The sequence below is a fragment of the Prionailurus bengalensis genome, chromosome A2 (assembly GCF_016509475.1).
Source record: "Prionailurus bengalensis isolate Pbe53 chromosome A2, Fcat_Pben_1.1_paternal_pri, whole genome shotgun sequence".
Taxonomy (NCBI): Eukaryota; Metazoa; Chordata; class Mammalia; order Carnivora; family Felidae; genus Prionailurus; species Prionailurus bengalensis.
Genome location: NC_057348.1, coordinates 146,775,128 through 146,790,951, shown reverse-complemented (window position 1 = coordinate 146,790,951; position 15,824 = coordinate 146,775,128). Strand labels below are relative to the sequence as shown.

The following is a 15,824-nucleotide window of genomic DNA, read 5'->3' as shown; positions in this document are numbered from 1 at the left end:
TACCACAGGATTTCACTCATATGTGGAATTTAAGAAACAAATGAACAAAGGGGGGAAAAAAGAGAGACAAATCAAGAAACAGACTTAATTATAGAGAACAAACTAATGGTTGCCATACGGGAGGTGAATGGGGGCATAGGTGAAAAAAATGAAGGGGATTAAGAGTACACTTATCTTCATGGGCACTGAGTAATAGATGGAATTGTTTAAACACTATATTGTACACCTGAAATGAATATAAAACACTGTATGTTTATTATATTGGAATTAAAATATTTTTAATAAAATAAAAAAATAAAGGAAGATAAATGAGTAGCTAAACTGTCACAGAAAGTTCTCAGAGCAATAAACTTGAAGTCAGGCAATTTGCTATCTAATTTCAGATGGTCCTTTTCCTTACAGGGATTCAATTCATATGCATTAATCAGTTTCTTGCTACTCATTCAATAAAAGAAAAAACACCCAACTAACAGCTGGTAATTGCTCAGTTAAACCTGGTTACCATAATCCAGAAATTCTAATCTTAGGCATTTACCCAAAAGAAATAAAAAGATACTATACAAAAACTTGTAAACAAAGGTTTATGGCAGCATTATTCATAATAGCTAAAAACTGATATGCAACCCAAATGTCCATCTACTAATGGATGGATAAATAAAATGTGGTGTATAAACAGAATAGATTATCAGCCATAAAAAGGATAAGGTACTGATACTTGCTACAAAACGGATGAGCTTTAAAAACAATATATGCTAAGTGAAAAAAACCAATCGCAAGACTACATTATTTTATGATTTCATTTACACGAAATGCCTGTGTTTTCTTTTTGAGACTATAGAAATGTTCTAAAATTGACTACAGTAATAGTCATACATATCTGTGAACATAGTAAAAGATATTAAATCATACACTTTAAATGGTCAAAGTGTATGGAATGTGAGCTTCCAAACCAAAAACACTGTTATATAAAAAAAAGTCAACAAATACTTATATTCAAGGAATTAAATGACACCATCCTAAAATTAATCAAAATATAGATAAGATACTCTAAAACTATTAAAAACTATTAGGCAAATCAAATTCTGTAATAAACCCCAATTTTTTGCTTTTAATAACCTTTTAATTCACAATATCTTTAGATTCACAGAGAAATTGTGAAGATAGCACCAACTTCCCTTATATCCCACATACCGTTTCCTCTTATTAATTTTTAAAAATTTTATTTATTTTTTTTTTAAATTTACATCCAAGTTAGCATATAGTGCAACAATGATTTCAGGAGATTTCAGTGATTCCTCCCCTATGTATAACACCCAGTTCTCATCCCAACAAGGGTCCTCCTTAATGCCCCTTACCCATTGAGCCCATTACCTCACCCACAATCCCTCCAGCAACCCTCCGTTTGTTCTCTATATTTAAGAGTCTCTTATATTTTGTCCCTCTATTTTTGTATTATTTTTGCTTCCCTTCCATCATGTTCACCTGTTTTGTATCTTAAATTCCACATGAGTGAAGTCATATGATATTTGTCTTCCTCTAATTTCGCTTAGCACAATACCCTCTAGTTCCATCCACGTTGTTGCAAATGGCAAGATTTTGTTCTTTCTGACTGCCGAGTAATCAAAAACTAAATACATTCCATTGTATATATATACACCACATCTTCTTTATCCATTCATCTGTCGATGGACATTTGGGCTCTTTCCATACTTTGGCTATTGTTGATAGTGCTGCTGTAAACATTGGGGTGCATGTGCCCCTTCGGAAAGAGCACACCTGTATCCCTTGGATACATACCAAGTAGTGCAACTGCTGGGTTGTAGGGTAGTTCTATTTTTAACTTTTTGAGGAACCTCCATACTGTTTTCCAGAGTGGCTGCACCAGCTTGCATTCCCACCAGCAGTGCAAAAGAGATCCTCTTTCTCTGCATCCTTGCCAACATCTGTTGTTGCCTGAGTTGTTAATGTTAGTCATTCTGACAGGTGTCAGGTGGTATCTCACTGTGGTTTTAATTTGTATTTCCCTGATGATGAGTGAGTGATACTGAGTATTTTTTCGTGTGTGTGTTAGCCATCTGGATGCCTTCCTTGGAAAATTGTCTATTCATGTCTTTTGCCCATTTCTTCACTGGATTATTTGTTTTTTGGGTGTGACAAGTTCTTTATAGATTTTGGATACTAATCCTTTATCTGATATGTTGTTTGACAAGTTCTTTATAGATTTCTTTATAGATTTTGGATACTAATCCTTTATCTGATATGTTGTTTGCAAATATCTTCTCCCATTATGCTGGTTGCCTTTTACTTTTGCTGACTGTTTCTTTCACCGTGCAGAAGGTTTTTACTTTGATGAGGTCCCAATAGTTCACTTTTGCTTTTGTTTCCCTTGCCTCTGGAGCCATGTTGAGTAAGAAGATGCTGCGGCCAAGGTCAAAGAGGTTTATGCCTGTTTTCTCCTCTAGGACTTTGATGGCTTCCTGTCTTACGTCTAGGTATTTCATCCATTTTGAGTTTATTTTTGTGAATGGTGTAAGAAAGTAGTCCAGGTTCATTTTTCTGCATGTCACTCCAGTTTTCCCAACACAATTTGCTAAAGAGACTGTCTTTATTCCATTGGATATTCTTTCCTGTTTTGTCAAAGATTAGTTGGCCATATGTTTGTGGGTCCATTTCTGGGTTCTCTATTCTGTTCCATTGATCTAAGTGTATATTTTTGTGCCATACTCTCTTGATGATTACAATTATGTAATACAGCTTGAAGTCCGGGATTGTGATGCCTCCAGTTTTAGTTTTCTTTTTCAGAATTGCTTTGGCTATTCAGGGTCTTTCCTGGTTCCACACAAATTTTAGGATTGTTGTTCTAGCTCAGTGAGGAATGCTGATGTTATTTTGGTAGGGATTGCATTGAATATGTGGATTGCTTTGGATAGTATTGACATTTTAACAATATTTGTTCTTCCAATCTAGAAGCATGAAATATTTTTCCATTTTTTTGTGTCTTCAATTTCTTTCATAAGCTTTTTATGGTTTTCAGGGTATAGATTTTTCACCTCTTTGTCTAGGTTTATTCCTAGGTATTTTATGGGTTTTAATGCAACTGTAAATGGGATTGATTCCTTGATTTCCCTTTCTGTTGCTTCATTATTGGTTGTAATAAACTCAGCTTTAAAGTTCTCAAGGTCTCATTAGAAATATTGACTATAAGAATTATAAATAACTTAATACAAACTTTTTAAAACTCCAGGATAAGAAGTTTTCTATTATTCAAGTCCTTCCAAATTTAACATCTCTCACTCAACCAGTTTCACTTAAAATATTCTCAGAAATTGTCAAAAGCTATGGGAACCATGAAAATTCATAGCATGGATTTAAATATTACTAATTATTTGGGATTTCGCACATAGCCAGTATATGACTCCCTCTAGCCCCAGATTAAAATTGCATTAAAGTGGGGCACCTGGGTGGCTCAGTCAGTTAGGTGTCTGACTCTTGATCTCTAGTCAGGTCACTATTTCACGGTTCATGAGTTCAAGCCCTGCATGGGGCTGTGAGCTGATTCTGTCGCTCCTTGTATCTGCTCCACTCCCACTTGTGCTCACTCTCAAAGTAAATAAACTTAAAAAAAAAATTTTTTTTATTGCATTAAAGAGAGAAAAGTAGGGGTGCCTGGGTGGCTCAGTCAGTTAAGCGTCCGACTTTGGCTCAGGTTGTGATCTCACAGTTAATGGGTTCGAGCTCCATGTTGAGCTCTGTGCTGACAGCTTGGAGCCTGGAGCCTGCTTCAGATTCTGTGTCTCCTTCTCTCTCTGTCCTTCCCCTGCTCCCTTTTTCCCTCTCTCTCTCTCAAAACTAAATACACATTTTAAAAAAGTAAAAAAAAAAAAAAGACAGAAAAATAGCCAAAATGCCTAGTTAATTCAGTCATTTATTCATTTAATAAACATTATGCTGGCCTACAATGATGAGGGGGAAAAAATTCCATAGTCCCTATGATACTGTGGTCAAGTTGGGGGGATAGCTATTAATCAAGAAATCACAAAAATAAATGCATAGTTATAAACTGTATAAAGTGATATATGAGAAAGGTATACATTTGTATAAAAACATTTAACTGCTGGGGCAAAGGAAAGGGTGCCACGCTTACTGGGGGGGAATGGAGGTGAGACAGGGTTTCCTGAGAAAGTGACATTTTAGCTGACAGATGAAGAATAAGTAGGAGTTAGATTAAGGCTCTTCTGATCCAATTACTTAAATCAAAAGGGAAAAGGGAAGAAAGGGGATAATGAGAGGAAGGGGAAAGGGGACATTATCCAAGGATGCCTGAAATAAGTTAGCATTTCTGTTTATACAAAACAGCATGCCTTAAGAACAAATATATAGGTGATGACAATAAATAACAGTCATACTAAAGTAATAAGGATATTTAAAAAGTATTAAATACTAACAATATTTACAAACCAAAAAATTTACATTAGACCATAGTATCTTCCTTCTAAATAATGTCTTCACATAAATGTAAGATTCCCAAGAAAGTTGTTTTTTGTCATTAAAGTTCTAATAAAAAGGTAGATAATACAAAAAGTACATTATAGGAAAGGAAATAACTATTTGCTTATGACAAAGATTAAACTCTCAATTTCTGGGAGCACCTGCGTGGCTCAGTCGATTGAATGTCCAACTCCAGTTCAGGTCATGATCTCATGATTCATGAGTTCAAGCCCCACATCGGGCTCACTGCTGTCAGCACAGAGCCTACTTCGGATCCTCTGTCTTCCTCTCTCTGCCCCTCCCTTGCTTGTGCTCTCTCAAAACATTAAAAAAAACTCAGTTTCTGGACTTCATGAACAATTAAGTCTCAAAAAAAAGACTTATACATCACCAACAAAACCAAGAATAAATCTCATTTTAACTTAGTCAAAAACAACTTAAAACAACTGCTAACAAATAACATTATTTATATTTCATAATTTTTCCCATCAGGTATTAGGAACAAGCAGTTAAGATGTCAAAAGGCAAAGTGAAGGAGAACACTTGGCAAAAAAATTCTGGAGCTCAAAGGTTAAGTTAATACATTAAAAGAATCATGAGGAATTCATAAGCCTACAAGATACAACAATCTATTCCGTATGAACTAAACACAGAAAGATTTCTCCTTCTGGATATAACAGAATAGCCTGTAGCAGATCAACATTCCCTCTTAAAACTAGAAGAGCTGTACAAAATAGAAAAAACATTCTTAAGGTATCGGACACTTTCTGAGGCACCTAGGACTTGAGATCCCACAGAATTCATTAAAGGGAACGTCACATTCTACACAGGACATTCCTCCTATCTCTTTAACGGCACAGGGAAAGGAGCTGGGAAAGGACAGCAACTAAAAGGCAGAAAATCAGCAGAATTTCTGGCAATTTTCATGCGGCCAGGAGGACAAAACTTGGAAACTGGGTCTTACCATTATATCCAGGACTTAACAGGTCAAGATCCTATAGTGAAAAGAGGCACACAAGAATAAGCCAGACACTGGGTACTGATTTCCCCCTTGAGGCACCTGTCAAGTCTTGAACTGTATACACAGAGCAGAGGCTAAAAAGTCCACAGAAAGCAACTGAAAAGCAAAGAGGAGCTTTTAGGATTCTCACGCTGCTGCGGAGACAAGCAGAAGAGGCCTCAGAAACAACCAGTCTCTCAGTTGGGAGGACTACCAAAGTTAGGCAAACTAGAGGTTTACAAAACCAAAAACCCAGCTTCAAGTGCGTTCTTTTTATTTTTATTTTTTTTAATTTTAATGTTTATTTTTGAGAGAGAGACAGAGACAGAGCATGAGTGGGGGAGGGGTGGAGAGAGAGGGAAACACAGAACTCAAAGTGGGCTTCAGGCCCCGCACTGTCAGCACGGAGCCTGATGTGGGGCCCAAACCCACGAGCGGTGAGATCATGACCCAAGCCAAAGTCGATGCTTAACCGACTGAGCCACTGAGGCGCTCAAGTCTGTTCAGTTCTTGACTGAAGGTCCAATTGAGGCGATGTGCCTCTATTCCACCTGCCTGCCATGAGACAGGTGAATCTCCTCTAGAGAAATGTATCATTAGGTACACAACTGTAATTTGTACCTGTATCTAAAATTCTGTAATGTCTGGTATTTAACCAAAAATTACCCCCCAAAATGGTGGTGATGATAGTAGTAACAATAATTATATAACATATAACATAGGACTATATATAGTTACATATAATAATAATTAGTATATTATCAAACAAGATACTTAACCAAAAAGGGAAAAAAACCAGAAATCAATGTACAGGTGATCCAGATATTAGAGTCTTCAGACATAGACTTTAAATAACTTGATTGATATGTTCAAGAAAATAGGTGACAATATGGATATTTTCACCAAAAAAAAGAGACTCTATTAAGAAGAGAGAAAGAGAGAATCAAATAAAAATTCTAGCGCTGTGGCACCTGGGTGGCTCAGTCAGTTGAGGGTCCAACTTTAGCTAGGGTCACGATCTCATAGTTTGTGGGATCAAGTTCCATGTCAGGCTTTGCACTGACAGCCCAGAGCCTGCTTCAGATTCTCTGTCTCACTCTCTCTCTGCCCCTCCTCAACTCATGTGAGCAAGAGCAGCTTTCTCTCTTTTTCTCGCTCTCTCTCAAAAATAAACATTTAAAAAAAAATTCTAGCACTAAAAATATTATAGCTGAAATCAAGAAATATAGATGGGGTTAAAAGCAAACTGGACAAAGCTGAATAGAGAATTGGTAAACAGGAACACAGGCAAGGAAAACCTATCCAGAATGGAATAAGGAGACCCCCCCCCCCAAAAAAAAAGATAGAAAAGACAAGGAAAAGCATTAGGGACATAGAGAACATGACAAAAAGTAGAATATAGATTACACTGCAGTCACAGAGGGAAGGAGAAAAAGAATGGGGCAGAAACAATATTTGAAGAATATCAAAATTTTTTTCAGAACTGATGAAACACTCATGCTACAGATTCATGAGGTGCCAAAAACCAAAGTAAATACAAAGAGCCACTCTTAGGTATTAATATCAACATCTCTAAAATTAAAATCTAGAAATCTCTCATATTTCCAAAGATAATTTAAGATTTTATTGTTAAGTAATCTCTACACCCAAAGCTGGAACTCACAACCCGAGATCAACAGTCACACGCTCCACCAAGTGAACCAGCCAGCCACTCCCCAAGAATGATTTTTGAATGACTGAAATACAGCAGTCAGATCACCACAAACAGCTGAAACGTATCTTATCTACATGTAAAATATCACAAAGTCCCTGTATCAGGCTCCAAAATAATTTATTCAAAACCTACTATATTTACCTAGAAGTTAATGCAAATGATAGAGACATCTACCTACCTGGAAAAAAATAACAATATAAAACCTCCTTAGAATTTTTTTTTTAATTTTTTTTTTTTTCCCAACGTTTATTTATTTTTGGGACAGAGAGAGACAGAGCATGAACGGGAGAGGGGCAGAGAGAGAGGGAGACACAGAATCGGAAACAGGCTCCAGGCTCCGAGCCATCAGCCCAGAGCCTGACGCGGGGCTCGAACTCACGGACCGCGAGATCGTGACCTGGCTGAAGTCGGACGCTTAACCGACTGCGCCACCCAGGCGCCCCTCAACCTCCTTAGAATTTGATCAAAATAAAAACTATTTCTACATAAAAGGAAACTGATGATGCTCAGAGAAGAATCATTAACTTTCTAAAAGTCATAAAGATCCAGTTCCAGGATCCTTTCAGTCTCTAGTCCTTCATCCACCTCAGGTTCCTTTCTTCTATCCTGGCTTATCTTTATTTTTCCAAAATTCTAAGATTATCAGACTGAAAATATCAGAACTTTCAGTGGCCAATAAAGTTCCTAAGCCAGGCCAGTGTCTAATTTCAGTTTAGGGAAAGGGAAAGGAGAGAAAGGAAGAACATGACAGTTTCCAGTCTCCAGGAAGTGGAATACCTCCAAACTAGTGATTTACATTTGTGGGTTTGCAGGAGACTATGGGATTGTAGCAGATTCTCAAGTTCATTATGCACAATGATCTTTAATTATTTGATATTAATAAAGAAGACTAATAGGAAAAAAAGGTGACCACACTTAAAATGTATCAAATTTTACTACTTAAGCTATTCAAGTCTTTCAATAACATGTAAACCAGAATAATTCCATATCAATGAAATTACCTAATGTATAAAAAAACTTTTAAAGATCCTCCCAGTTTTTATATTAATACAGTAAAGCCTTAAAGGTCAAGAGAAAATATAGCTAACTATTGTTCTCTTTCTCTAACCTTATAGCACAGCACTTCTTAATTGTATTCACAATTGTGAATGTACTATAGTCCTGCAAAATATTGAAGCAGCTTTGGTAACAGAAGTCAGAAGGCCCAAGATCAGAATACTATCTCCTATCCTTTCAACTCTTGGACTTGGGCAAGTTAGTTTACCTGTCTGAACTTCAGTTTCCCTATTCTGTAACACAGAATAATATTTACTGTAAAGTGTTTGTGAAGACTAAATCAAAAAAGACACACTAAGTGCTAAGCATAGTGCCCAAAGAATAGAAGGTACTTAATAAGTAGTTGTTACTAGAAGCACGTGCAATAACTTTTAAGTCAGAGAACTTGCTAAACCTTTTGAAAACTATTTTGTTCAACATGGCAAGTTACCTAACCTGTATGGACCTCAGTTTCCTCACCTGCAAAAATAACAAAATTCTTCTTGCTGGTTTGTTCTAAGGATTAAGTAAAACTATGTAGAAAAATCATCTTGTATATAATAAGTGCTCAATAAAGTGCAATTGGTATCACTATTGGTTAGCTACGTCAAGAAACAGTTGAGTATATGGGTCGCCTGGGCGGTTCAGTCGGTTAAGCGTCCAACTCTTGCTTTCAGCTCAGGTCATGATCTCATAGTTCATGAAATTGAGCCCTGCGTTAGACTCTGTGCTGACAGCACGAAGCCTGCTCAGGATTCTCTCTCTCCCTCTCTCTCTCTCTGCCTCTCCCCTCCTTGCTCTCTCTCTCTCAAAATAAGTTAAAAAAAAAAAAAATTCAATTATTTTTAAAAAGAAACATTTGAGTATAGAGATTAGCAATTTATAAAATATTCTTAAATATAAACTCTCATGTAAATCTAAAAATTATTAAAATGTATTTCTCTTAATATCTAAATATAAATTTCAGAAAAATGTAAACTATGGCAAATTTAAGAGCTTTGCAAAACAAAAGGCCACTTCGTTAGTTTCAAAATAAAAATGTACATGTATAACTAGATCTGCTTTAATGTTTTTAAGGTCTTAATAAATCTAAAAGGGTTATAAGGAAAAAATGTGGTTTTTTTCTGCCTTTAGGAGAAGGAAAAAAAATTCTAATTCCTTAGGAAGAAAAGATATCTGAACTTTTCCTTTTTTTTTTTTTTTATGACTTCACATGTTTTTACACAACAAAACTTTAAGTGCCTTTAATATAAGAACTCTTTCCAATCTTTGAATTCCTGTTTCTACCTTTGGGCACAAGCAGAACAGCACTATTAAGGCTATGGAACCTGAATGGAGACTGACTAGGTTCAAATCATGACCTCAGCTAGCTGTGTGACCTGAGGCAAAGTTTAACCTCTCCATGTCTGGTTCCTCATCTGGAAAATGTAAATTCTTCATAGAGCTGTGTGAGAATTAAATGAGTTAATACATTTAAAGTGTTCATAAGGGAGCCTAGCTTATGGAAGGCACACAGTTTCAGTGTTTCCCATTGTTATTATTGTTTTATTATTCTCCCCTCCAAATGTCTAGGTCTACGACTTGTAATCAGTAAATGTTTGCCACCCAAATATTGTTTGTCTACTGTCTACAACAAATGGCTTTACTTAAAATTAGAGGTTTTTAGGAGATACCTAACATGACGGTCACTGCCAATAAAGATACAGCAACTGCTGTTAAAGAGAATTTTAGGGCAAAGGTAAAGAAGGTCAATTCTCTTTCTTACACTTCATATTATACAAAGCTATACCATGCTTACTTGCTAATTGCTCAGTACCAAAAAAGTTTTACAATTTAGGCATGGCCCACACCAGTTCAGCAGACACAAAATTCTCAAACTCAAGCTCCATAATAGTCATATTCTTTCAAAGAAAAAAGCTCCAATTACTCTATTTTAATAGTTTAGTGCTTTAAACTAAAAACTGTTCTGCACAAAACAGCAGAATATCGTTAAGGATTAAATAAGACATTGTAAATGAAAGCGTCTGAAAATTAAATACGCATTAAGTACTAATATATGAACATATTTGAGAGAATTATAACAATAGATTTCTCCACAATTTCAAACAGCTGCCTTCTAACCACAACTAGTATTCTATCCGGTTCAAATCTTGGGCCAGGATAATGAGGCGTAGGTCAGAGTAAAGTTGCCATCCCCCTAAACCATTTCCTGCGTGAACTGTACTCTTCCTTTTTTATTCAGAACTCTGAAGGGACTTGTGATATGCAAGCCCTGCCCCTGTATCACAAACTTAAGGAGTAAAATCCTGGAAGTAGCCTAATTTTCAAGACCAGGAAAATGTCTGTTTTTAAAAAACTTCTCTGAAGTTATTAAATCAAACGATGCCGCCCCAATTCCTTACTGCCTGCGTTCCTAAGCTGGGGCAGAGAAAAATGCTAATTTTCTTCAGATTCAAGACTTTGTTAGCCTCAAAAAATCAGAAAGAAGTCAAGCACCAAGGGCCACATTTCAACTCCAGCTGAGGGCTGTTTACCTGGCTCATTCTCAAATGAAAAGCTGGGAGTCCAACATCAATCAGGGACACAGCCACGCAGTAGCCATCAATAGGCCACACAGGCCAGATCTGACCACAAGTCACTTGGCACCCTTCACTGAAGCAAACCCTACTGAAGGCCTGACTGCCAACCCTTGACCTGGGGAATGGGAGTTAAGAGCGTTACATTCTTCTAAGTCACAGACCCATTTGCAGATTCTTGACTGAAATCAACGTTGAGAAAATGTTAAGAGTTTTTAAAATACAGATGAAAAAAAACTCTGAGTATGCTTCACAGATCTACTTCTGTCCAGTAACATAAACGATAAATTACTTGTGACTTGTTTCGTCCATAAAAGCATTCTTGGACTCGTGAAATGATGTTCCAGGGGACAGCTAGTACTTTTCTTCCCCGTCTGCACACAAAGATCTTCAAACTTTACTAAGCCAGTTTCTCCATCAGCATGTAAAATTGGACTTACATGTCCTTCTCTCGAAGATAAGCTAAAGATAAGTAAATACTGTACGAAAGTACTTTCAGCATTTCAGAAGGAATTTGCTACCAAAAAATACACAAGTACTAATGCAATGGAACTCTTTTTAACCCCGAATCGGCGACCCAGACCAAGCCAGTGCTGGAAGTCAAACTGATTAAAAGTCCAGACTTTTATGTCTATATTTGAGTTTCTGGGCTGGGAAGTCGGTCTGTGTTTGTACAAATCCATGTTCCGAGCCATAACATAATGGAACTCTTCTGTAATGTCCCAGCCCACTCCCTACCTTTTTCAGAAACACCAGCCAGAAAGGACAACCCTCGGCAAATCCTACAAACCCTCCCCACTTGCAAGGATTCACACGGATCCCACAACTTTTCAGCCTTCCGAGACTTTTACCACTCTTCTGGAGCTAACCACTTTTAATGACCCCCCCCCCCCCCCCGGAACAATCACTCCTCTTCTCAGCTTTACACTTTGTCCCGGCAGCAATCGGCTGAGCCGTCCCCCGTCTCCGGCCAGCTCCGACGACCATAGACACTCCTTCACCCGTTTGCTACCCGTCGGGACCCCGAAAGCTCCGGTTCCTGCCCCAATTCCCTGAGCCAGCCGCCCCCCAAGCCTCCCTCAACCCCCAAATCCCGGGCAAAACATCACCGGGTTCCCCGTTGTCCTACGCGCTCCGGATCCGCGCGGGGTACACGTCGCCCCTTCCCCCCCAGAACCCGCTCTCCCGACCCTAACCCCTCCCTGAGGCAGGGGGGTGGGGAGGGCAAAGCTCTCCGCGGCTGGACTGAGACTCGGGAGGCCAAGCGTCCCCCTCAGCAGGCCCCGCCTGGGCCTCTCGGCTCGGCTGCCCTCCACTGCCCCCCTGGCCCCGCCGTGCTTATGCCGAAGAGCAGGGCAACACGAGCCCAGGGCTCGGCACTTACTCGGGAAGGTAAGTAGAGGAGAAGGAGCTCCACTTGTGTAGCGCGTAGGGCAGAAGCCGGCACTCGGGCGCCGCAGCGACAGCCCCGCCAGCCGCCATCTTGTCAGCACCGTAGCGGCCGCCACCGACCGCCGGCCGCGCCGGGAGGAGGGGAGGGGCGTGGCCTGCTCTTAAAGGGGCCGCGGCGCGCCAGGCCGTCCACGCTCCGGGACGGGGATGTTGCCCACCGCGGAGAGGGCTGAGGCGCGCGCGTGTCCTCGGTTCTCTCCTAGAGTTTCCACCTGCTAAGACTCCTTAATGACTGACCAAAACTGAGACTGGACTGTGAGCACCTGAGGGCTTTCCTGTGGAGCTCGGAGGGGAGTGGCGCAAAGGACTTTTCTTACAAGCCGAGGTAAGGAAAAAGCCCAGAATGTTACGAAAAGAAAGAAATTGTGGTTTAGGAGCCGGGAAGGGAAACTGAGAGGACGAACTTGGAGAAGGGACGCCGTAGCGACTTTGGAAGCCGCTGCCCTCTCCCGTTTACAAATCCTACAAGGCAGCGGCACTGAAGGGAGCTGGCGCGGAAGAGCTAACACCCTCTGCCTCTGCCCTGGTCCTGGTTTTAAATGTCTTGCCCCGCGTTCCCGAGTCACATGGAGACAGGAAAAGGAAATGCTCGCGCGTCCTCTCAGCCTGTGCCGTGTGCCGGTGGCGATGCCCGTGCTTGTAAACATTCGTGGCGAGCCCCCTCACCCCAGCCCGGGCGCTCGGCTTGCTCGGTAATGACATTCACCCCCCGACCGGAAAACAAACAAACAAACAAACAACAACAACAACAACAAAAACCTTAAGGAGTAGGGAAGCCGTGTGTCATCTTTTTGGTTTGGTTTGGTTCGTTCCCAGTCGTTAAGTCCGCCCGCGGGTAGCCCTGACCGTAACTTATGCCCAAAGTTCAGAAACAGCGAGAGACGGGCGGCGTTGTAAGAAAAAGAGCCGAGAGGGAATATGCAGTCCTTGTGCTCTCGATGCCACACGGGCGGCGTGCCAGCTTCTTATCAAAAAAAAAAAAAAAAAAAAGGACCATTCGCTGCAAATATCTGGCAGCTGTAGATAATGCTCCCAGCAGGTACCGGTTTGTCGAGGGTTATGCAGGCTTAGTCCCTGGCTTAGCCCCTGCGGTTACCCAAGTGCTCGGCACTCCCTAGAAAAGCCCTAAAAGCTCTACCCCTGAGAGCCTTGACCGTAGCTTCCTCTCCGCCTGACCCATGGAAAAACTCAGGCAAAGAGTTTCTCAGCGAATGACCAAGGGAGTTGAAAACCTCAATACTTGTATTCTCTTCCCCCTCACTAATCACTAAGCTGCCCCAAACCTCCTCACATCTTTCCCTGGCTCCCTCTTTCCATCGGGCAAAACTCTATTGATAGTGGCCTTCGCTAGCACATCAGGTCAAGAATGCCCAAGAGAAGGCCACAATTGGTTAACGTCTAAAAATCACACGCGCCTTGGGTGTGGCGGCAGGTTGGAAAATTATTTGTCCCCTGAGGGAATCATGCCGTGACCCCAGTGACTCGAGCTGGGAGTCCAGAGTCAGGGGCAGAGGCCCGCGAAGGTTAGTCCCGAGGAGGCTTAGTGTGAACTTTCGGAGAAGAGAGGCTTGTGAGGGCAGAAGATTCAGATGGTGTCTCAGTTCTGTTAGTTCGGGGTGCTGGGTTTGCCAATTACACCTCTTACCCTAATGTAAGTAGGGTCTTTGTTCTTTCCCAGATACAGAGCTGCGGTTTCTGGATGATGGTTTTAAAAAATCGAGGGGCACCTGGGGGGCTCAGTCGGCTCAGCGTCTTGACTTCAGCTCAGGTCATGATCTCACAGTTCATGGGTTTAAGCCCCACGTCAGGCTCTGCGCTGACGGTTCGGAGCCTGGAGCCTGCTTCGGATTCTGTGTCTCCTTCTCTCTCTGCCCCTTCCCCACTCTCTCTCAAGAATAAACAAACAGTAAAAAAAAAAAATAATAATAATAATAATAATAATAAATAGATATAAGCCAGTTCTTCCTGAGATGACTTTCAGTGACTTTCTATTCCATTTAAGTTATATGGAAATCCTTTAGCAGCGCCCTCTCATGTCCTGCCTTGATTACCTCTCCAGCCCTCTCTCTTCATTATCTTTTGCAAGCTTTTCTCCTGCCACACTAAACTAACACTGAATTGGCTCGTTTGAGTTCTGTGCTCTCTCAGGCCTCCAGAGCTCAGCCTAAGCCAAGCCAGAAGCACTCCACCATTCTTTACCTGGCTAACTCTTGTTCATTTTTCAGATTATTTCATTCTGGAAAATCATTCCTCGTCACCAGTTGTGGTTTTTTTTTAAGTTTATTTATTTATTTTGAGAGAGATAGAGTGAGCGGGGGAGGGGCAAAGAGAGGGGGAGAGAGAAGGAATCCCAAGCAAGCTCTGAGCTATCAGCACAGAGCCCAACATGGGGCTCGAACTCACTAACTGTGAGATCACGACCTGAGCTGAAACCGAGAGTCAGAATGCTTAACCAACTGAGCCACGTAGGCACCACTCCTCATCACCAATTTTGAGGTTAGGTGCCAGTTTCTATATTTCTGTTGGCACCCTGATTTTCCTTCCTTATCTTAGCAGCTACCACAATACATTTTAATTTACTCTTTTTTTTTTTTCCCTGTTCTTTCTCCCCTAAACAATAACTCTCATGCAGGTAGGAATTGTGCATATCTTGTTCAGAGTTACATCCCCAGGCCTGTTGGGTCTAGTACATAGTAGATGCTCAGTAAATATTTATTGATAAACAAGTAAATTATGCTAAAGGAGAACTTGGGCTGCAAAGGAAAGAGAATGTGGGAACTTCTCAGACGGCAAACATGTATCCCTGAGGTGCTATTGCCATGGAGAATGTAAAGATCCAGGATAGCTTGGCTTCCTTGCAGCAAAGACTTTACAAGCGGTGGAATAATTTAAAGTATTCATATGTTAACATAAATATGGATATATTATGATACTGAACCCAAGATGTATGTAAATGTTAAGATAAAATAGAAGACTAAAGAAATTTCAAAATCTGCAGGAGTCTGCTAGTAACTCAGATCTCTTGGAGATCTATCTTTATACCCTCCTCTGCGTTTGGGGCGTTGCCTTAGGTGATGGAGTTCATCAAAAGGATACATGGGGAAGGCCTGGAAACTTCAACTGCTGCTTCGTCCCTCTAGTGCCCCCACACTTCAAAGATTGGGACATATTCTCACTTTATGGGGAACTGGATAATGGATCATTATTATTCAGAGATCAGCAGCTCCAGTGACCTGTCATCTCGTCATCCCTTAAAAGCAATCATCTTTTACTCTTCTGATGCCTTCTCAGTATGCTTCTCGTAGTAAATACTTACCAGAGAAAGTAACTGATTGTATTTGGTTTGTCACTATTCACTATCTTTTCCTGAAAAAAAGAAAATTTATCAAGAGGCTGTGATGTGCCAGGTTTTGTCTAGGTGCAAGAGAGACAGGGATAAACAAGCCAGACAAGGGCCCCGCTTTCGTGGAGCTTACATTCTGGTATGGTAACATATAATCAATAAGTCAACTAGATAATTTTAGTCTGTGTGTTTTGAGTGCTAAGAAAAGACTACACT

General features: G+C 40.4%; 1 protein-coding gene and 1 long non-coding RNA gene across 3 annotated transcripts in view; one reads left to right on the top strand and one right to left on the bottom strand.

Annotated features, from left to right (window-relative positions):
- Window positions 1-15,824, bottom strand: part of MKLN1 (muskelin 1) — a 382,687-nt gene that overhangs the window by 184,729 nt on the left and 182,134 nt on the right. The window contains exon 1 of one of the 2 annotated variants that reach the window (XM_043590474.1): window positions 12,198-12,470. The exons of the other annotated variant lie outside the window; for it this stretch is intronic. Coding sequence (XP_043446409.1) covers window positions 12,198-12,295 — 98 coding nt within the window. The 5' untranslated portion in view covers window positions 12,296-12,470. Of the gene's footprint in view, window positions 1-12,197; window positions 12,471-15,824 lie in introns of those variants that run through there. 2 annotated transcript variants of the gene reach the window in all.
- LOC122488757 lies at window positions 11,408-14,047 on the top strand. Its single transcript, XR_006298686.1, has 3 exons — window positions 11,408-12,205; window positions 12,469-12,590; window positions 13,944-14,047. It is a non-coding gene; the product is annotated as an uncharacterized LOC122488757 (long non-coding RNA).